The sequence below is a fragment of the Falco cherrug genome, chromosome 9 (assembly GCF_023634085.1).
Source record: "Falco cherrug isolate bFalChe1 chromosome 9, bFalChe1.pri, whole genome shotgun sequence".
Lineage (NCBI taxonomy): Eukaryota > Metazoa > Chordata > Aves > Falconiformes > Falconidae > Falco > Falco cherrug.
Window position 1 is genome coordinate 35,612,524 of NC_073705.1, and position 24,442 is coordinate 35,636,965.

The window sequence follows — 24,442 nt, forward strand, 5'->3', positions numbered from 1 at the left end:
TTAAATAAATATATTTCTCTGTGAAACAGAGAGGTACACATATACAAAATTCTTTCTGAGACTTTTGCTCTCTGAAAATATTTTTAGTAAAGACTGCAACAACTTAAAACAAGTTAATGCAATCTCTTTTGGCAAAAGTTGTCCTTAATGCTTATCCTTAGAAGTGAAATTCTCATGCTATACTCACTAGCCGGCCTCACACTGTTCATGAAGGTAAAGAGTTCCCAAGCTAATTTTGAGAACTCAAAACCTGGCTGTACTTTTTATTTTTGTACTCATTCAAAAGCTTCATTCACTGTGAAATATTTACGCATCTGTCAAAGACTTCCACGCACAAGGGCCAGAACAGCATGAAACAAGTTTTAAAAGACTCCAACCTGGCAGAAAAGAGTTTTTTTGAGAACGGAGACTGAGGAATGTGGCTCTGGGCTGTTTTCCAAGACTGGCAGGATATGCCAGCTATTCCTCTGGGCCCCAGAGGAGAGGAGTGAGGGTATGGTTATGGCACAATTTATTGCTGAGGCACTGAACACTGCTGAGACCTGCTGGGAGCTAGAAACAAGCTGCTCCAGTGTTTGCAAAAGGAGATTTTTGCAGGGATGGTGAAAGGGCCACACGCTATCTGCTCTTGTCTTTGCCATGTCACCCATTGTAGCGTTCACACTCTCAGCCCCACGACACAGGCTTATTCCACCCTGATTTAAAACCACCTTCTGTAAAAGATCTCTGTATTTTTGTGGTGGCTCCAGGATACTACAAAACTGGGAGGTTCTCAAACACAGCCTAAGTCCAATTTAGCATGAAATCTGTCCTATGCCACGTAGAAACACATGGTACAGAACACGTGTTCATCCTCTCCACTCAAGATAACAGCAGCCCAGGAAGGCCACAAATTACAGTATGAAGAATTTGTACAGTGCAACACGCAAAGGTGAACTTGAAGGCTTAGGAAAGCAGAAATAACTTCTATTACTGTCACTAAAAGATACATTCTTTTTCGTCTCTTCAGCCAACACCAACGCCTGACACTTTTGGAAAGCTAAACCTTATGTGTTAAGTAAGCAGACTCCTTTATTATTCTTAGCTCTAGGAAATGGAGTCCCTGTGAACATAGGCTATTGCCTGAACAACTTAATTAGTGTTTCTGATGTTAGAATCTATCAGAGCAAACTTACACCTCACTCAAAACAGAGAGAGAGAAGGGGAATATATCCTACATCTCCAGAAGCAAATCCATTGATATTTTTTCCTAGCCCAGTGAAGACATCAGCCATTTAGACACAGCACAGTTCTTTTCTAGTGAGTCATCATATCGTCAACCCTAAGGTATTTCAATTTCTGTGAAGTAAAGGTATGACAGCAGTCAGGATGGAACCGACCTGTTGAAATCTGAGAAATGCCATTCATCACCGATTAAAGTGACAGAAGAGTACAAAGATTGTTTTTAAACTATTTTCTATAGTATTTACTTTCCCATCTTGCCTAATTCATGTTTATATGGCTGATGACACAAAGTACAGAAAATTGTCCTTGTCTTACAAAAAGAAGCTACAAGTGAAAACCCGAGTCCTGGAAGCTGATGATGTCGTGATGTATGAGTGCTAACAAAACATACTTGACCAAAAGGATTGTAGCTGTCTTCCAGTATAGTAAAATGCATTGCTTTTATTGCAAAGCATTAATGTTTCCAATTACCACCCCACCCACCCCCACCCCATCACAACATTTTATACCTGCTAGGCCTGAATAATGACACCTTGTTACCAGTTTTTTGCAATTAAAATGTCATGTAATGATGTTAGTGGTATTAATTGCACCAGTATAAATTTTCTAAATTCTGCTTTCCCTTACAGCCACGTTGCTCAAATAAAATCACAGTGAAGCAATACAGCTCACTGAGAAAGCAATACAGCTCACTGAGACATGCTGCCCCAGCCTTTTGGAGATGTGCTTTATTTACATCCCAGATTTTGACAGCTGCAGTTTCTGTGCTCAGTGTTTGGAGGCTCCACTACGGGTCTATATTAGGGGCAGCTCTGAAGCAAATTTCAGTCTGCAAAGTGGGTGAATGCACAAGCAAAGGAGTGCTGTACCTCTGCCATCTCCAGAGGACGAGCAAAATACGGATTTGGAGGGGCCAGTGCTGTCAGTCCAGCCAGCTGGGGGCAGGGGGGGCAGTTGTGCTCCCCATCAAACCATCTGCTTTCTCATTTTCAAGTCTTTTGGCAAAAAGGGAGATCATGGCATAAAGGGAGCACTCCTCGCTGAATCTCAACACAAAACCAGGGAATTGTCTTGATATTTGTAGAGTAAATAAATTTTTTACCCTATGAGTTGTTCTTTGTTTTGTTCCACAAGGGTGGGAGGAACATTAGAGACGATGACTTGCATGTCCAACTGATTGACCACAGAGACCTGGAAACAAAAGAGTGAAATTCAGTTGGCGCTCCCATGCATTACATACTCCTGATACAAAAAGAATGGAATAATTACTTTCCTGCCTTCACAGCCATGCCCTGATAGATGGATTTCTCACTTCTAATTCTGAATAAAAGAGCTGGGAAATCATGCTTTGTTTGGCAGCCAAAACCAATGAACAGCAGGCAAAAGTTTAGCTAGAGCTGTAATTGCAGGACTACATCAGAATTAATGATTTTTAAGGTGGGGACTACGAAACCTCTTCTTCATAGCTTAGACTTTACTTACAGAATCACTGCTCTTGCAAGTGCCATATTCAAAATTACTTAGCATTTTGGTATTTTTTATGACTTGACTAGGAATATCCAACCTTGGAGATATGCAATTTTCACCAATGTAAATGCAAATACAAGATTAATTCAACGAAATCAATGGTACTTTTTTAGAAAATCACCGAGGAAATTGTCCATTTAGTTTGAACTTATCAGTGAAAGTTTTTATTTGAATCTCCTTTTTTTTAAGCTTCTCCCTCCATATAGCATAAAATTGTACATAACCATGTACATTTTACAACTTAACTTTTTTCTTTAATATGCCAGAAAAAAATTCTCTCTAATACACCCAATACTTGTGTGCTTTGTTTAAAAAATAAAATAAATAAATAAAAAATTCCAGGATTCCACCAAAGAACAGACTGACCTCAGAGCAAGTACCTCACACTAGTGTTTTCTGCTACAAAACCACAGTGTAACTCTTCTGTTTCTCAATGGCAGGTTGGACGGTCAGCATGCACAAGGGACTACATGCATGCTTCATATTCAGCAGAGATGGCAAACGCTGTGCGCATCTCCCGATCTAGTCTCCTGAAGCTATTTTTATCCCAGGAAAAGGCTGCCTTCCAGTGAAATGATTGCATGCTTTTTGCTCCCTTTTAAATATTTTTTCATTTTCTAATAGCTCTTTCTTCACTAGCACAGCCAACCTCCTCTTAGGTTGTGAAAGGAACAGTTACTGTCCCATACTAGTGGAGAAAATGTTTCCTAAAACTTGGCTTATGTCCATATAGACCTGATGGCAAACATTACACTCCAAACCTATACTCCCTGTAGAGGATTCTGGAGGTAAATTTGGAAAATTAGGACAAAGTTAAACCCAATACATTAAAAAATGAGAGTAAGCCAATTCTATTCTAAAACAAACAACCAACCCCCGATTTTCAAGAGAAGCCTGAGCCCTGTAAGCACTTCAGCAGGCAAGCAATAATACACACTTTCACATCAAACACTGCGTCACCAGCTTTGAAGCTTAATTTAACTTTAAATATTTAAATGTTCTTGAAATGTCATCAGATACACTGATCAGCACGTACAGACTACTGTGTAAGAAAAACTGAATTATAATGAACTCAAACTGAATTTTAGACTAAGATCATTGAAAGGAACTCTAAAGCAGTGATCAGATTAATAGAATTAACTACATTAACCAATTCAAGCAACCCCTATGCCCCTACGTACCGACTACTGCATAAATGTAACACTTAAAAAAAGGCAATAGTTCTTTTGATATAATTGTAATACAATTACAACTACTTGTTCATATACAAAAATACAAATAAACCCACATTCATAACAAGGTATAGTAGAATAGGGTGTTCAATAAAAGTCAATAAAAAGTTAAAGCTACTATAGTAACATTAACTTGCTTTCTGTCCACACTTGTAAAGGCTTCCATTTTTCAATTATAAATAATAGCATTAAGTTGAGGAACTAAGTCCAATTTAATTACATTGTAACAAAAGCTGGGAAAAACTGTTCCCTTCCACTGGAGAAGAGACAGAAGCATGCTTGGGGCAGAGGTGGGAGGTGTGGGAAAGCCAAGGCTACTCCTGAGGCACCACCATCACTGCTTTCTGCAAGGTTTTTGGGGCACAGTTATCACCCAACCCACCATTCCTTTAAAAGCTTTTGCTACTTCCAGTCTACTGAGAAAAAAAATACACCCAGGTGCTCTGCTCCTAAAAAGCAGGCACCAGCCTCAATTATAGGGCTGGAAGTCAGCAAGTTCAGATGTCTCATGTCCATAAGTAGCTGAAGAACACATTGCTGGGAATAGGAAAGTTCCACATTAAATCAGAGTAGCAGCACAACCAACTGGAAGTCTTCAGCTGAGGCAGGGAAAACATATAATTGTTGATAACCACTAGCCTGTAAGCAACATCGCTTTGATCCCATGCTTCATTCACTAGGTACTTCACAATTTTTGAAAGCAAACAAGGCAGAGCCTACAGTCTTGATCGTTGTAGAGCACCAATGGATTCCTGGGAGTAGCTAATGCTGACAGCTCAATGAGGAAGGGGCCTTGGGACCCTCCTCCAAACCCCAACAAACATTTGATTAAAGATCATATCATAGTGAATGTTCACTATCCACACTTACTTAATACCTTTAAGTGCTTACTGACAGCAAACTTACTTTAAAACGTCATTTCTTATTTCTTTCTTTTATCTCACAGAAGATAAAAAGGGAAATTCCATCGCATGGAACCAAACTGTAGACCCACAGATGTCTGAACTTGAGCCATCCTGCCAGTCCCAGTCAGCAGGAACAGACCGATATCCTTCACTCTGACGGTCCCCTACAGCATGAAGACATTTTACCAATGGATTTGGCAGCTTCTGCTGCTCACAGAGCTGTGCAAGTGCTCTGAGGAAGCCTCCTGGCCCCAGTTCTGGAGGATACCTTGCTCTGATCAGGTTCTTCCCAGTACTGCCCCTCTGGTGTTGCCACACTTCTTTTCCCTAGACCTCCTCCCAGTGTAAGCCTATCTTCTTCTGTCACATCTTATTCTTTTGCATGTGAGTAATTAAACTGATTTCCTTCATCTATGTGCACTCCTTGAGCTTGTATTGAAAGGAGTAACACCTCCTAGTGTGAGAACCTGACACCACGGTGACAGTAGGACAAATTCTGATCAAATGATGAAGCCCAGGAACAGCTTAGTCTAGTTAGAAAGGATCTTCACGTATGGATCATGCTGAGTGCAAACCCAAACTTTCATGGTGGAATGGTGTCAGTCTGTCATTGTATCTACAGCTACTCTAAACTTTCACACCTTCCTCAAAAACAGAGTGTACTGCTCATCATCACTCACTCAGACAACCTAAAGATACCTCTATAAATTAATGAGACATACTTCACTTTCTAATTTTAATGTCGATACCTTCTGGCTATATTTTAATATACCATTACTGCATAAATTGCATGAGAATGCCCTATCATTTTGGGAGGTCAAGCATGAGGACATCATACATTATGTTTATTTGCTGAATTCCTGCATAACTCAATATACCAAGTATTATGGCTATCATCTGTATCATTTGACAGTGTTCTCATGAACTAGATAATGCACTTCATCCCTATGACATTATGCTAATATTAATCCAATCCATCAAGTTATAGAGGCTTTAAAGAAATTAAGCTTTGATAGTTTCTGGGACTGCACCAAGTCAATGTCCTTCACTCTGCCCAAACCCCTGAGCTCAAGGCCTAAAGGTGGTGCCAGTTTTGAAATGTTGCTTCCCTGAAAACTTGAAAGTACAGTTTCAGCCCAAAATTATACCTTGTGTCTGTCTCCCTTCTGGACATGAGTAACTAAGACATAGCCAACTAAGACATGGCAACCTTGGCTTTCCCCAGTAAGTCACCTGAATTCTACCTTTCCAGACTGTTTGCTGAGATATTGCCTCCACAGCATGATACACCAGATCTCAAGTTACATATTCATGTTAACATAGAATACAGCCCAAGTTAGCAAGTTTGCAGCTTGGCTTAGTTACTGGGGTTACCGTGCTAACTCTGCTTCACAGCTTTGATACAGGAGCTGGCTGCACCTTGCTGGCTTACGGAACAGGTGGATATGATCTGTAAACGCTTGTGTCCAGCCACACAGATCTGACTTGTTTGATACTTCTAATGCATGAAACCAGCACTTTCTTTGCTACCATCTGGGTTCAAAGCACCCAAAACATAACCTAGGTCCATGTTTAATGCAAACAATTAGAATCTAAATTAAACCGTTAATGATGGCCCCTTGAATCAATAAAATACTGAACCTCTTGTCTAGTGTGGTAACTGAGATCAGTATCTCTCCTGTGAAACATGAGCACAAGAAAAAGCTTTATTTCAGTGACTTAAACAGATTAAGTACACACAGTTTATGGCCATCCTATAGGTCTGCCTGGAATAAAACTTTGTGTAGTGTGTGAATTTCCTCAGGAATTATTCTGTAAAGATAATGCCTGGCTCATACTTACAAGTACTTCTGCTTTGCTGCTCAGTCCTTTTCCATAATCGTCAGTTGCAATGACCTGAAACTTGAAATAGGATCTTCTCATATTTTTGAACAGCATAGCAGTTTTTATTAGCCCTGTGTAAGCTTCAATCACAAAACCTTCTTTACCATCCTTGATTGGAGGAATGATGAGTCTGTATTGCATGGCACTGTAATTCCCAGTGTCTTTATCATCAGCCTAATAGGAAAAGGAAAACAAGCAGAGGCAAATAAAGTAAACATGCATGCAAAGAATCATTAACCTTGTCCTTTAAATAAAATTGCATATTGGTCCAGCAAATCTCTTCCACTCTGACATTTAAAAAAGTAGATCACAGAGAGCAGATATTTCTATTACTTGAAATGGTTCATTTAACTTTGCTGCATACAGTTTTGCTTTTCCAGCAATTTCTTTCTCCTGTGTTGGCACATTAAACTGCTAAAAAGAAAAAAAAACCACAAAAACAAAACAAAAAAAAAAACAAAAACAAAAAATGCCTGACAAATATAAATGGACTTTTCAAGTCTGCAACAAACTAAACAGGTAAGAAGAGTTCAATTCTAAGAAACATCCACTGCCAAATTCTTGTCGACAATTAAATATTAAAGAAAAAAACCACCAGCAATACATTCACAAACTTACACAACATGAATGTCTTCGCTCCTTCTTCCCTCTTCGTAGAGATATTCTGCACTCTCACTGATTGAGCACATGTATTTTTGGAGTAATGTCATAATTTTTTATTAAAAAAAAAAAAAAAAAGTAAAAAGAAAGGATTGTGTGGCATTCCTGAAATGCTGCACAATGGATCCAATGTACAGACCCAGCATAGGACACAAAGCTGCCCTGGCATTCTCCCCTTGCTGAACTGCTGCAGAATTAGGACACAGTGCTGGCAGCAATGAGGCAGCCCTATGAGCTATGTTATGTCACCTGCCTTGTGCCTGACAACCCTGCGTAACCCTGTTATGGCTTCTCCAGACCTGCTCCTTTGTACAAATGATATTCCTGTTCAAAAGGTAGTACCCATATTCAGATACGAGTGTTTCTGAGGACCCTTATAATGCTTTCATGTCCTCCATTATGGAAGGGGTCAGCGAGATGGTAGCTAATTACCGCTTGTACATTTGCCCACTCATTAGACTTGGGCACTGCCTCAGCATCTGGGACACTTCAGCATCTATTAGTAGGCTTTTATCAAAATATTGGCATGACTTCTTAAGCCTGTAGCTTAAACTAATGTTGTAGAAAAAACACTCTTAACTTCAAAAAGATGCAGGTGTCTGTGTAAAATCTGCACTTCACCATGACTTAAAAACAAAACCATCGCAATCTAGTCAGGGTTTACGGCTGCATGAATAGCTTACCATGATAAGCCACTGCCACCTACAAAAGCATTATCTGTGCAAGGTCATTAAGCCTTCAGTAAACAGCCGCTGATCATCATTAATTGTTTCCTCACCACCAGTGGACAAGATCTATAAGGTGGAAACTTAGTAAATTACTAACTCCTATTTTGTCTTTATTTTCTGATAATTTTCAGGGAATACCAGTGAGGAGATGCAACAAGCAAATCTACGCAGCTCAGTGATTGCACTGCACACCGTCAAGAGATACCCACACAGATGAACGATCCAGGTACTCAAAGCTGTATGTGCTTTCCATGCTACTCCAACTGCTATCAGACCAGATGGAATAGATATAACTATACAGCGCTTAAGCAATAATATCTGAGCTGGTTTATCTAGAGGTAGCAAACATGTTTCATATAGCAGACTGCTGCCCTGCTGAGCTGCCCAAAAGATGAGCTCCCACAATGACCCTGGCTGCCACTCATCACAGAGACAGAACTGTTTAAAATGGTCCTTGCATCCTTGGTAAATATTTTGTTTTCCTCTAAATTGACAAAGCTTTATCTGGCTTGGCTACGAAAAGCATAAATATAAAACGTGTTAAAGTGTTTGTGTTCTCTGCTTCTATAACATTTTTATAAGGCTTTTAAAATCAAGGTTACTACCTCTTGGGTGATCTCAAACCCCTTTATTAGCATTTTTAGGAAAGATGGGGAAGGTTAAAAGCTTTCTGAAATTTACCTTATTCTGTCAGTCAAAAGGTAAAGATAGCAGTGAGCTTTTCCACAGCACTCCTGCTATCCAACTGGCATGGGTAAATACAACCCCAAAACACCACGAAACCAGCAGACGGGAGCTTGACAGGTGGATTTTCAGGACTAGGCTCATTTTTGGCTTTAGCTTTGACAAGTAAATTGCTGAAGGAACAAATATATGTGAAAACAAGCTATATGGCACAAGGAAGCGAGAAAGTGGCTGTACCTAAAAGTCAGGTTGGTATGCAGGTGCTAACAGTCATTACGGGCTGAAAACTAAATGTGAGCACTCAGCACCGAGCTCAAGTCAGCCCTTTTAAGAAGTGCATAAATGCCTGATTTGCACAACAGGTTAACTTCATTCCTGCAGCAATACAGCTTCACTGACCATATCGGAATCTTAGTCCCACCACAGTTTGACCTCATGTGTTCTTAAATTAGCATGTCGTGGCAGGCTGATCTTGGCCACTTGCCCAAGGCCCACCCAGCCACTCTCGCACCCCCTCCTCAACAGGGTGGAAAAGTTCACGGGTTGAGATAAGGACAGGGAGCTCACTTATCGATCACTATCACAGACAAAACAGACTAAACTTGAAGAAAATTAATTTAATTTACTGCCATAAAATATATTTGGATGGTGAGAAACAAAGACAAAACTTAAAACACCACCTCAGCTGTGTCTGGCCCTGGAGCCATTGGAAGGGGCTGTGCCTGGCCTGGGGCAGCCCCAGCCTCTCCTCCCAGAGACCCCTCAGCTCCTACCTGGGCATGGGTACCCTGTACACATATAAAAATCAGGTATTTCTTTTCAAGTATCTGTTTTTAACTAAATGCAAAGGAAGTCTTAAAATTACAACTAAAAGATTCCATGTGATTACTGTTACTACTAAAATTGCTCTGAGTAAAGAAACAGCAGGAGACACTTGAATACATAAAAAATAGTATTTTGCAATCCAGCTAAAAGGCCGCCTATGTGCCACCCAAGAGACAAGGAAGAAACCTCTTTGAAAATTATTTCATGGTGATGCAGACCAGCTAAATTTTTTAATTAATAATTTCCTTGCCTCATACCTAACAAATCACTGTGCATGCATCTAAGTATGGGCAAGTACAGAAAAGACAAGTCTGGAAAAACCCACTGACCTATCCACACTCAGCTTTGCATGTTGGTAATGGAGCTGGGGGGAAAAAACCCCAAAAAATCCTGGAACCCCATGTGGCATGTTCTTTGGGATGTGAGGCACATAGCATCAGGGAGGGGAGCAATATCTGATCTGGCTCCTTTGGAGTCTGCACTGTAGTGAGACAGGATTTACAGCAACTGCCCAGCTAACTGGCAAAGGCTCTCTGGAGTTGCCATGCAGGATGAGCATTACACCCTTTCAATAAAAAGCCAATTTCTTTGTTAAAATGAATTTATTAGAGTGGTTCAGCTGGGCCATAAGGCTATCATATTTTTTAATATCAGCAAATTCTTTCTGAACAGAAAGATAAGACTTTTAATAGTAGTTTGTTTCAATAACAACAGAAATCAATTTCACCTTCAGCATTTCACACTTGTATCTGTGTGAAACTAAGGACAAACAAAATTTGGATCCAAATTAGGATATTGATATTGCAAGCACACACATTAAATAAAGTCAGGCTTTCTGAACAAATGTCAAAACACTACTGTAGTTGCTTAGAAGTAACGGTACGGTAAGTCTTGCAGCTGAGTTTATGCATGAAACTCCCAGTGAAAGAGGCATTTTGAAATTTTAAGCATGCAGCCTCTAAAAGCCTACATTTCAGACGCCCAAAGCTGGTAGACAGGCTACAAGTTAATTTTCAGAAGTTCTGAGAACTAAATGGCACTTTCCAGAGAAATCAATGGCCTCTGTATCACTACAGTTCAGGCTATTTCCATTCCAGAAACCATCTACACACAGATGAGCAAAGCCAGGTGCAAAACAGCCTGAGGAACTCGTAAAAATCACCAGATTCCAATTCCAAATGTTTTAACTTTAACTTTGCTGTTTCTATTCCCCCCGCCCCCCTTTCTCCACTCTTTATCCTTTGATCAAACCTAATTGCCACCCAGTGCAACGTTCAGCTTTGCAGGACCACCAGAGAGAGCTTGTGAGCTGCTGACATTAATGTACCAACTCCTTTAGTACAGAGTAAGGATGTTTGCTATTCTCGTAATTTGTCCTGAAGGTAAATATTTTTGACACTTTATTAGGAAGAGATATACGACATCTCAAGAGTTGCATTATGACTGTCAAAGAAGAGAAAGAGCTATACTTAATCTTAATATTACAGCAGTATATCTTCCTTTTGTTATGTGAAAGAAATATAGATGCCTCCTAAACTCTGCTGTGATTGAGTACTGATAAATATGTATGATTTTAGGAATTACCAGGCCAAATTCAACCTTCCTGTAACTGAGCGTACGCGTGCTCACACAAATGGAGTTTCATCGGCATCACTGCACGCTGCCTCCAGCCCTTACCCATCCTCTCCCATGGAGGAAGAAGCACAATTGTTAGGGTGCTCCCTAACCCCATCACAAAACCACATTACACCAGCCAGGTATCACCTGAAATATGCTGCTTTAGGCCCTAGCATTGAGGGTATTTACTGCAAAGTCATTAACAGTTATTTTTTATAATTATATTGGCAGCTATCTCTCTTGGAGAAAAAAGATTAATAAGCCAAGCAATCTCGGTAACTACATCCCCTCCACAAGGACTGCCAGCACAACTCGTGGCAAGCTATTAGAAACGTTAAAATTCCTGGCACTGCAGAGGCAGCCAAGAGACGGACGCTGTCAGTGCAGGGTTCACTCTCAGAGAAGCAATGTCTAATTCAGCCCAGCACCACAGCAGCAAATGGATGAATTGTACAGCTGCTTTGCTGCCAAAAAAAAGTGCTTTTAACACATCTGTTCCCTCAAAACAGAGAGGAAGCAGAAGGGTACTTCCTGTTTAGTTTGGTTTTCACCTTTAGGAGGACTGAGAGGGAAAAAAATATTAGCTCAAGTATGGAAATATAAAGGACTCACTAGAGCTGAGCCAAGCTGCATGTCTAGAAGACAAGAGATGAAAATAAATGAGCTGAAAACCAGGAGTGATGGAGATCCCTTCAGTGGTGCCTCTGTAACCAGTTACAGTTTGTCTTAGTATGTGTTGTTCTGGTGTAATTAATTAACACAAGACTTGGGTTGCATGTGAGCACCTCACACAGCAGCTGTCCCTAAAAGCTGTCCAAATATCTCACAGCTGAGAATTTGGTGGAAAGAACTCTGTAAAGGAGGTTAAGTTTGAGAAGCAGATGCCAGGAGATGCAAAGCTACAAATTTCCAAGGCAGACTATGGCAAAACCAAACTGATGACCATGAGTTTGAAAGTGCTAGAGACAGGTAGCTGTGAAAAAGAGCACTGTAGTGAAGAAATACAGGGGAAAAAGAGGGAAACTGCAATAGCTACAACAAACTTACTGGCTTAAGTGTCTATACAATCACAAACCAAAACCGCCTCTAAAACAGTACAACGGCAGATGTGGCTTCAGAGCTGAAAAATATTCAACAATCTGTAAATTCCTACTGGCAAAAATGGTCTTGCTCTAAAAGCTATTTTTTGTGCCAGCAACTGATTGGAAACAATTGAACCTGCCATCTGCTAGGAAGAAGAAAAAAACCCAGCAGCCCAGTCCCATTCATTTTATAAGCCCTATTAGCATCCTCAGGCTCATGATTAAGGGTGACTCTGCTGGGGAGACTGGAAAACGTTTAAAATTAACAATTGCATTTAACTCTAAGCAGCTAGTTTGAATTTAGCTCCAGCTGATAAAGATAAAAACTGTAACTGTCTGATGATTATGCAATAGCTTCAGGAGTTACTGTTAATGAAGATTTTAATGCTTATCCCAAAGAAGCCACTGACAATTCTGGTGGCAATATCATGCCACATGGCATTGCTTTTACAAGTCTTTCTAGGTGAGGGGATAAATGCCCTACTGTAACGCTGTGATTGTGCAGCCATAGCTATACCTCACACTGTGATATTCCCCGCAGAAATCTGCAGACTTGAGAAATGTAAAATAATCACCTTTCAAGACTGCTGCATGGAACCAAAGATTACCTAATTCATGCCTTAAATGCATCATTTGTTAGGCATACTTGCAAAGGCACACCAAGAGGAAAAGAACGGACTCTGCTAAGCATATTGTTGATCACTGATGGGCCTACTCCAATTAAACCCCAGCCCCACGGAAACTTCTGAGAAATACAGGTAGTAAGAAAAAAAAGTGAATGAGAATTGTACACTTTTTTTCCTCCAATGGTGACAAAAACCCCAAGGTGTGGAAACATGGATTGATTTTGATAGGCTGTCTCATGGGAAAATTGTTGAGTAAGGGGTGTTCCCAAGCTTCTATTTTAAAAAACGTTAGAAACTGTCCTGATTTCAGCTAGGATAGGTTTAATTTTCTTCTTAATTGGTGCAGTGCTGTGTTTTGGATTTGATGTAAGAACAATGTTGATGGCACACTGATGGCTTTGGTTGTTGCTGGGTAACGTTTGTACCAAGTCTAGGACTTTTTGGTTTCTCAGGCCCTGCCAGTGAGAAGGCTGGAGGGGCACAAGGAATGGGGAGGGGACACAGCCAGGACAGCTGGCCTGAACCGGCCAAAGGGATATTCCATACCATTAAACATCATGCTGAGTATATAAAGCTGGGGAAAGAAGGAAGAGGGAACATTTGGCATTATGGTGTTTATCTTCCCAAATAACCATTACGTGTGATGGAGCCCGGCTTTTCTGGGGATGGCTGAGCACCCGCCTGCTGATGGGAAGCAGCAAATGAATTCCTTGTTTTGCTTTGCTTGCGTGTGCAGCTTTTGCTTTACCTGTTAAACTGTCTTTATCTCAACCATGAGTTTTTTCACTTTTACTCTTCCGATCCTCTCCCCTATCCCATTGTGGGGGAAGCGAGCGAGCAACTTGGTTGCTGGCTGGAGTTAAACCATGAGAGAAACATTGGGTTTATAGCATTTTCTGCTATACCAATAGCAATTAGCACTCAATACAGTAGGTTTACATGTGTGTGCTGGGAGGGAGGGCAGACCACACAGTCGATCCATGGGATGGGATGGGAATGACCCAGCATTGTGAACACTCCAGGTATACTTCCCCCTTCCAGCCCCTGTAGAAGGTACCTTAATCTGGAAGGCATGTGCAGGACTAACAGTCTTAAAAATGCTGGAAAATGACATAGTAATTGAAATAATCTAATATTACATTTGAAAAAAAATCACAAAGGGTAGTAGTAGTTTTTCTGAAGGCTGCCAAAGGAAAAAAATAGTACTGGCTTTTATAGTAAAAAGTTTAGCAAGCTAACATATTCTATAGAGATACATTCTTTGAAGTAAATCACCTGTGTGCTTGGAATTACTGTATTATTATTCTTAGCAGGGCAAGCAGCTTCCTGTCAGAGGCCAGATGTTACAGCAGATGCGCGTTTCAGGGTGTGCTGTTGTAACTGCAAATAGGCTTCAAAGTAGATTTTCACTTCTACCAAGTATGTTTTCTCCCTACAGATTACTCTATGATTCATAAATTATATTTTAAATAATAAAAGATTGTGGCTGGCAAAGCAGTTTATTTTCACACAGAAGTTGTTCTCTTGTGTACATACAAAAGCAAAATTAGAGAAGGGAACACTTTGTTTTTCACAGCAGAAGGCTGTCTCAAGGTGCCTCGGGATGGATCTCACTTTTATAGAAACTTGCCACTCTGAAGATTTACTTGTTATCCCACAGAAAAAGGAAGTACCAAAATAAATCTAGAGGTTATATGCATGAATAGAAAATAACCGAAGATTTAACATGGATGAATATGTCTGGGCAAAAAAATAATCCTGGTATTCTCTCTGTATGTAACACACAGCCATTACCCAGATTTTTAAACATTTGTTTTACTAATTGCTTTAGGGTACTGGGCAACTGCTATGATAGATTGCTTTCAAGGATTACAGTTAAGTGAAGAGTAATTGCTGTTCTCTTGCATGTCATTAAGGTAAAAAAAGCATAAAATGGCTTTATTTTATTTTGCTGTTCTGCATATTAAGATATTTAAACAGTAACAAAGATGAAGTTCTATTACTAAGCCTATCAGAAAGGGGCGCAAAACACAGCAAAAGTCTGAAATGAAGATGTGATCAACCATACTGTAAGAACCAAGTTTCCTTCAGGATGAAACTGCATTTCAGACTCCAGTGGCTCCTACTATCATCATCAAACCTCTCTGCTGGCTTCATATTACAGCCATTTCTATCAAATACAGGGTCAGCCACTTCCAGAGACTGATTCACTGGCATTTATCTTGTCAAGCTTCCTTTTCTGCAAACATTTTCGGTACAAAAAAAAAGTATAAACTGAGGAGTAATTCAGAAAAAAGCCCTCTTAGTTTCTTTACTAGAATGAGGACCTCAGATATTTCCTCGTTTAAATGCACTTCAACAAACGAGAAATATTAATAGTGTGCAAGTAACATTTAAAAAGAAAGGGCTAATAACATACCATTATAGTGAAAATTCAATTCCTACTAGTAATTTCCCTAAAGATTGTGTTGATGTTGGTTTTTGTTTTTATAGAGCAGATTGAAAATATTGTGTATGTGGCTAAAGGAAGTCTAGTTCTAATTGTGATGAGAAAACTGGGAGTTATATGGAAATACCAGTTGCAAAGAAAAACAACTAATTCTAATATAACAAAATGCAAAACAAATCTCAAACCACAACATTCATAAATCAGTAGTTATGAGTATTACATCTGTTTAAAATTAATATACACATAACAAAAAGCACAAAAAGGCCTTTAGTCATGGAAATGGGCTCATATATGTTGAAAATTCTGTGAAAAAAATGAGAATTGCAGAAAAGGGGAGCAAGCATAAGAGGTTATTACAGCACCAATCCCCATCAGGACTGTCCAACACCTGAAACCTTTTTCTGAGCACCACCAGAACTGTAATTGAAGTGATTATCCAGACTTCTGTTCTAGCTGTTCCCCCACTGCAGGCACAACGTAATCATTGCAAGTGAAAGGGAAACCCAAATAAGCAGCAACCAAGATGTACTGCAGCTGTCCTACCCACCATGGCTCCTGACTGCCCTTTGGCCTTGCATCAAATCACCAACCTGGACTCAACAGATCTTATCTGTGCATTGTGTATCCTTGATAGGCTTTAGAGGAAACAAGTAGGCTTAAAAAGATGGCTGTGTGAAATTGCCTGTAGATTTGAGATGCAATAATCAAACTCAATCATCATTTCCAGAGAAATGGTATTTTAACACAGCTCCACATTTCCTGCTGAGCTATTAGCCATATAAACATGGTCTTTAAATTGCAAGGACTAAAACACTGGTTTAAAAGTGCCATTTGAATAAATATGTTCTTTATTTATTTTCCAAGAGACATTAGTACTTTTCAGCTTTCAGAGGACACTGGCCTTAAAACAATCATATTCATGCAGAATAATTCATATGGTATATCATTAACCAAATTAACTCTAATTAAAAGTGACTTTGATAATGATTTCTGGCATTCTTCTAAGCTCAAGGTTCCTTTTTATCTACTTATAGTAATCTTTCTAAAAACCTAGAGCAAGACAACATATTATCCTATTCTAAAAGATTTTATATTCAAATAAATATTTTCAAGAGAGTGGTTGCTGCTGCCAGAAAAACGGCTGCACCTTACAGAGCTGGGAGAAGCAATCCATAGTATTTGTCTTAGTCACATACGTAAGCATTTTGATGATGATGAGTGTTCATATAATATTTTATTGGCCTATTTGTCTCTAAGCTCAGTTTGTGTGTAAGATTATGTACTCAGTACTAGTTTTCTTCTCTCCTGCATTTTGTTTGTTTGGCCGATGGCAGTTGCATTATTTCTTACTCCCAGTGCTGCTCACTAGGCTGCATGGCATAATTAGCACCAAGACTCGGGTGCTTTACAAAATGTTTTTCAAGAGGGGAAGACTTGTGCTTTGATGGGAGAGGGGAAATTCTGATTAAGCCACAGAGTATATTTGACAAATTCATCTAAAACTGATTCATATAAGCTACTATATTAAAAGTTTATGACTACAGCAAATCATTAAATATGTTAAAGAGGAACTAATTGTGTTTGGGTTTTTTTTTTTTTAATTTGAAAGCTGTAGTATTTGCATTGGGCCATAAAGCTCGTAGTCTTATCTTTATATAAATTACACTCATCAAAAATGGGGCATTCTTATGTGTAAATAATACCGTACAAAGACAGAGAGGTAGTTGAGAGTAACTTATTAAATGCTAAAATGAGACAAAGCTGGAGATCTGCCTACAGCTAAAGGGAATGTCATCAGGACACTAATAAGGCAGGGCAAAGCCTGAGCAGGAACTGCTCTGCACATACCCCTGCTTTCCTCTGGGAAAACACAGCTGCACGCCTAGGAAGAGAGCTGGGGGCACCTTAATACATGCCTTGGCCTGGACAATTGCTGGAAGAAGCCCCTGTGGATCTTGGTGTGGCAGGGATCGCCTGGAGGTAAGGATCTGGGCATAAACACAGCTGTTAGTCCTTTCCTGCAATACAAGCCCCTCTTGGTATTAATACCAATGTTGTTCTGACATTTCAGACTATTTTTCTTTTTAAACCAGATACATTTTTTAAAACTTAAAATACTGTTTACCTCTTGCTTGATGTAACCGGCATACTCTCTTTATAAAATAAAGACACAGTGAATTTCTACCCAGATAATAATTTTTGAACCTCCTTAGTGTCTACACTGTTAACCACGTACCATTTAGTACTTCCAAACTAACTTCTCTTGGCTCATAATTTCTATCTCCCATTTGATAAAAGGGAAAAATTATATTAGCCTAAACTGCCACTAAACGTTAACTACTGGTAAGTGCCTGCCACTATGATGATTATGCTTAACTAATTTAATTACAGTAATGGCAAATGAAAGCAGGCATACCCTGTAAATCACATCTAACTGCAGGAGCCATATCAATATCTGAATAGCAGCCATTCCTATTACTGCAATTACTCCACCCATCCATTGATCTTTTCCCATGGTGATTCTACCCACAGTGACTAGACAACAGGAGCTGGGTTGAAGCACCATATTAAAACAGCTCCATGGTGCCCCAAAAGACCTGCCCACTTGTAAAGCTGCCCCAGCGTTTCAGCAGACTGAGCTCTCGATTGGTGCAGCCATGTTAGTATGGCCTCCCTCCTGGCCTCTGATGCTCAGCTCAGGAACGCGTTGCAAACTTCAGGAAGCTGAAACTGGACATATCTGGTATCTGAACATAACACGGAACAATGTGGTGTTCATTCAAACCCTCTGCTAAAGCCACAAACAGCTTTGACTTTGAGCTTTTAGGAGAAAGAAGAAGTTTCAAGATAGATCTTGGTTTTCTGTCATGATACTTTCCTCAAAAATGAATGCACGGATAAATTGTAGCAGAAGTCGAACTGCTATCTGGTACTTGTGCTTAACAGGAAATTCCAGACCCTGATCTTCAGATGTAAAAGGCTGAAGTAGATATAGGTACACAGATTACCTCAACTCAGGTATTATCTATTTAAACCCTTCCTTTGCTTTCCTGCAATAGATCTAATTCTTATTTTCAAACAACAGTATCTCTTTCTGCGACTCCACAAAAAAGGCATTTCTTGCTAGCAGAGCCAGAACAGGGCTTCCAGAACTAGCATCTTCTGCCAGACTGCCAGAAGGCTCTTGTTGGGAAACTTTTCTTGTACCCATTGAGGCAAATAAAACACAAATCTGTGCTTAAAATATAAAAATATAATTAATGACTGTGATTTTCTGTGAAGGTCTGCTGAAACATGGTTAACTAGTAAATTATGCTATAAAAGTTGTGTTACAGAAAACTTTTTGCTACTATATGATGCCAATTAAATAGTGTGCCAAATGGCTGCCTACCCAACAGCTGGGCCAAGTGTTCTCCTCAAAAAAGGAGAACTTTGCTGTACTTCATCACTTTCACATGAGAAGGTAAATGTAGGTGCTCACAATGTGAATTATCTTCACTCACAGCTTATTTATCCCTTTCCATGGTACATAACAGTTACACAACTGATGAAAAAGTAATGAGAAATATATCGTTACCTTGAGTTGCATTTTTATGATACAAATGCAGTAAATGGATCCTATCTCACCTCTGATCAAATGCTGTTTCTTTCTTTCTTATTCCCTCTTCACTGAATTGGGTTGTCCTCATTTCTCTTTTAATACGCCCTGCTGTTCTACAGATGTCAGTTTATCCCCTCCTCTGTACAATTTCTTAAGCATCTCACTTCACAACCGCCTCTACATATTGACAGCACAATAAATGCCTTTGTACAGAACAATGTTATGACTTGTATTAGCCCTGTCCACAGATGCAGAAACTGACATAGGTCAACAGGGGAGCATGGATATTCATATGAAGGGATATAAAAATAAGGGCATTGGATAGTGATGAGTTGGAGAGTGATGAGTAGGAGTTGGTATTAAAAACACTCCCCCCCCCATACCCCCTCCAGTGACTGACAAAGAAAGGGTGGAGTGGGAATTTTCCAAGAATTGACCTGACTATCCAAATCATCCACTACTAATAGAAGTCTTCAACTTTCAGGTTTTCAAGCAAAATCTGTCACAGACAAAAATCAAGCGAAAACACAAAGAAGCTAAGACTGAATCAACAGAGTCCCTGTTATACCTCTAGAATGACTAATTTTGTTTAATACAAGGAAAACACTGGCTCAATTCAGAGTCTGTTCTTTATTTGGCAGCAACAATCTTATACTTTAATTTAAAATAAACACTGTCTTCTTCCCTCAGGATAATGGAATGTACTTAAACCAATTAAAATGTCACTTCTACCCCTTTAATACTCATTTATTACTAGTATCTCCTTGGAGTACAGGGGAAAAAAGTGGCAAGATTGGGTCCCAGTGTGCAGGAAGTGCTGCATGCTTTTCTGTAACAATGACTGTATGGCATTGCTGTGACAAATAACGTGACACTATTCATAATAAGAAATTGTTGGTCCACTATGAGTCTCAGTAACAATGATTTCAACCATCATAATGCGTATTACGCAGTTTAACATCTTCCAATTGTAAAAAATATTCTGCTGGGAAATACCCCATCTTCAAGGATCATCAAAGTTGTTGTCAATGACAGAAAGAATGAGAATATGCTGACAGTATCAGTTTCTATTCAAAACTACTCAGATGCCATTAAAAAATTTAGCAGCTATTAAGGTATGCAGAAGATGAAAGCAAATGCATTTAAAACTCCTATTAAGAACCTAACTTGCCCATTAGAATCAAAACCTGAATAATTTATACAGTGCAAACTATGCGTGTACTTTATTAATGTTCCTAAAAATTGCAACTTGGAAAACTACTCATTTAATTCTACTCACCTGAACTCTTCAAGGAAAGACATTAATTTGATTAATTATTGTTAACACTAATTGGAATGGGCATTGTATTTAACTAACAACAATTACTTTTTTGTCTAAAGGACAGAAAACAAGCTAACTAGCACCAACTGCTGAAAATGCTTGGTAATAGAACAATAAATCGCAGCCTGATTTTCTGCAACAAGCACTTCGTAACTGTTTCTAATTTTACTTTGGCTAAGCACGCAGTTATGTCTCATGTCATCCCCTAGTAACAACTTCTGTCTTATACCTTGTTCCATTTTGCCTGTCAGCAAAGTCAGGGAGGATTCTGCCATATGTTTTAGCAGAAACAGGTTAGAGACATAGAATTTTAATTTCTTTTCTGTCCTACTTGGATAGTCCTTTTCTGTGCTCTGACCACCTTTTCAGAGTCAAATGTTTCTGCGGGTAAAACCAGATTCCCCTCTTCACCCCCAAATGTCCCTTACCTGTATGGCAGCTCTTTTTCACATACTCCTTATCCCCTTGACTGACACACATGAATACCTGTACCTAAGAAATCAGAAACGCCTCTTCGAAAACCAGGTACAATTTCACAGCCTGTTCACATTTTGTATGATGAACTCAAAATGTAATTTTACATTTGTGTCTTGTGTTTCATTTGTGTTTCATTCACACACATAACACTCCTTTATCTAAGTGAATTTGCTATTCGGTATTCTTTATCTACTCCAGTATCTTTGTGTAGTACTTTTATCTTCAGCACTTAAAAAGTTCATGGATTTGACACAATTTTTGGTTTCCTATTTTTGAGTATGTTAAAGCTTCACTTTAAGGTTCATAGCCAGAAGCAATAACCAGCAAAATGTCTGGGGAAAAAAAGACATTAACAAAAATATTACCCCTATCTTCAAAACTCTGTTCAATTATGGTCTCAGATCAACCTAGCCATAAAATCTAGAAATATGCATCTAAAATTTCCTTTACATTGAATTAAGCAGACATCTGGTTATTTGTCACTATGTATTTTATATAGCATAAAAATCTGGTGTACCTTAAAACCTCAATATAGAAGATGGAGGAAAAGAAATTGATAAAAGGAAATTCTGCATTTTTTTCCCTGAACATTATTTCAAAACACAGTGTTGCTTTATTGCTTACTACACGATTTCTTTAATCACACAGAAATAAATCTTTAAAGTAAACACAGGCACTGCACATGCTAGAGGACTTCTTTGACTTAATTTACAAAGTCCGAACAGAGACTTCACAGTTGATAATGTGATACTTTTTTAACAAGCCTTCTGGGCTAATCACTCTTTCCAGGTACCAATATCTTTTATCTCCTCTCATCCTAATTTCTCCCTATACCTTCCCTTTCATTCAGGATTGCTACTTCTTTGTAACTACTCAGTGCTTTCCTACTCATGCTACGAGAGAAGTTGCACAGACTTTGAGCTGTCAACTGATTTTACCTGCTCAGGTTCCCCAAATTACCCCGCGGGCCGAGCACAGGTCTTTCTATCAGGCAATGTTTCATCCTGCCCGCTGAACAGTGTCCATTGCTACACCAGGAATACACTTGGGCAAAGTGGTATTAAGGCTCCTTCACATTTTTGCAGTCAGAAGACTAGCAAGTACAAGCTCGGCCACAGCACTACCCAAGCACAACCTGTAATGTGAAATTCCTGAGCAGCCCCGTTCAGCAGGTCTGTCCCTACCTGCTGTGGCCTCAAACACAATCTGCCTGCAGAGGAGGTTGGGAGGAATTGGCATAGGGCAGATCTATATACTACGATGATCCCTTTCCAAGTTATCTTCAGTACATTCCCAGATGTTTACTTAGACTGCTGTATGTGTTTCTAGAAAAGATCAATATGGACACTATGGGGAAAAAAATTTGCCTATGATAAGCACTACATTTTTAAAAAATACATATATACTCTGGACTAGTTCAAAAAGTAAACAAGTTTCATCTACAGAGGCTTCTCTCCAATAGTCAATGTTCAACAGTTTCCCACTTTTCTGCCATTTCTGGGCACACTTTGGGAAGGCCTGCCATAAAACAAAAAAACACAATGGACAATTTTAATAAGCTCTGATATTCTCTATTTCATTCCTGGTGCTCTAAACACATAATGAGGTCAAAGTAAAACTCTTAGCAGGTCATATTTCTGTGCCCTTTCACGCATAAGCTAGAATCAGCAACTTCTAAGCTATTCCACTAACACTTAAGGTGAAAAAAGATGCAGGAGGCCTGCTGAGGTAACAAAATAAAGGCAGAGGAAACAAGCTGACTTGGAAAGACAGCGACTGAAGCTGTCTCTGCACAAAAGATTGTATCACAAAGTATTATATGGAAACCAAATAGCTTTTATTCTAAGCTATTTTTATGCCTGCTAATTACATTCTATGTATAATCTTTCTTTGACTTTTATCTTATTATTAAAAAAAACTACAGATGGTTTTACTCACAATTGAATCACAGTGCACAGACTTGAAATTACTTTGCTGACCTGAAACAGAAACTGTTCTTTCCTTTTAAAATCATAAACATGCTGCTGTCAAAGAAGTAGCCAGAAAAATTTACAGTAAAAACTAGTGTTCAGCATAAAAGAATCCTCTAAATATCAACACCTTTAAAACGATAGCTACAAATCATCAAATGAAAAAGGGACAGATAAAATTCAATAGAAATAAAACCTTTTAAGCTCAAAACCAACCTTGTATCAGTAACTGCTGGAATACTGAGCCAATGCATGTCAGTCACACAAGTGGAAACCATTGCACTCCTATTCATACTCAAACACTGATTTCATAAGAATTATAGTGTGCTCACTATACTTGTTTATAAGAAGAAATCAAATGGAAATTAATGCCAGTGTCTGAAAAGTTCAAGCAATTTCAGAAGAAACTGCTGTGAGAAATCACACCTGAGCATAAATGTTTTCCCACTGCAGGTGTATCTTATTTAACAAATTTCAGTCTTACCTTAACTTTAAGCACAGAAGAAAACATTCTGGCATCTTCAGACACTCCTCCAATGTACGTTTTTTTGGTAAAGACAGGCACGTGGTCATTTTCATCCTTTACTTCAATAACTACCTTGGCTGTATTACCTAAAAGAGGGAATGAAAAACATACATTGAACGTTTTGCAGTATATCTTTCAACACTTACTGGAGTTCATACATTTACAGACCAAGCAGATCATGTATAATAGTGCATGGGTAATAGCATAAAAAATAAACACATTAGAAATAATAGCACATTTGTTATTAAAAGTATGAACATGAAGGAAGTGATTTCATGCATTTTTTTAAAATCTACCTTTATTGTTTCTGCATTTGTCATTTTTTTCTGAATGATTCTCAGTTTGACTTGGGAGGTGAAATATGTACCTTTATAGAAAACGACTCCCATAATCTGCACACCTGCACTTTGATATTAGGGCTATCTGAATTTGCCTGCAAGCAAAAAGCTGCCATGGCTTTCTTTAGAAAGCAAGCTATTTGGGGAAAATAAATAGAAAAGCACTAGTAAAAATAACATACTTCTGTTACACAGATTCTGGTCACACTGAATTCTCACAAGAGTTATAAAGAGGTAATGAACAGGCGATGTATACTAGCAGCTATGTTGCAAACAGCAACTTGCTTTTTGCATTTCATGTGCAGCTTGCTTTAAATGTTTTAATTATTACCAATTCCCACGCAAATACTTAATGATTCTGCCATGGTGTCTGTAAACTCACAAATGGTCATACAATGGCGCTAGCTAAGCAGACTCAACACCTATTTTCCTGTGTTAATTGAACACATGCCTAAGCCTGTCTTCATCACAAACCTGGCCTGGCCCATGGGAACTCAAGTAGTATTACTCCTCCCCTAGAGGTTCAACACATCTTCAAGCAAAATACTGCTGTTAATTTGTGTTTTATTAAACAGTTACTGATCCACCCCATTGAACAATAAACATCTCTCTCCTTCTGCAAGGAAAAAACATTAGCAAAACCTATGGACCTAGTGCAAAAAAGATTCAACTGTGCAGTAATCTATACCAACATCTGTTTGACTCTTTCCAAATTGTATAAACCAGAAAAATTGCTGGAAATGATGATATCCAGTTCATTAAAACC

General features: G+C 39.0%; 1 protein-coding gene across 8 annotated transcripts in view; it reads right to left on the bottom strand.

Moving 5' to 3' along the window:
* The window catches only part of PCDH15 (protocadherin related 15), a 443,471-nt gene that overhangs the window by 44,642 nt on the left and 374,387 nt on the right, over positions 1–24,442 (bottom strand). For all 8 annotated transcript variants that reach the window (XM_055720578.1, XM_055720583.1, XM_055720580.1 and 5 more), the window contains 3 exons: positions 23,297–23,424; positions 6,731–6,946; positions 2,327–2,415 (listed from right to left, as the gene is read on the bottom strand). In XM_055720578.1, coding sequence (XP_055576553.1) covers positions 2,327–2,415; positions 6,731–6,946; positions 23,297–23,424 — 433 coding nt within the window. The remainder of the gene's footprint in view (positions 1–2,326; positions 2,416–6,730; positions 6,947–23,296; positions 23,425–24,442) is intronic.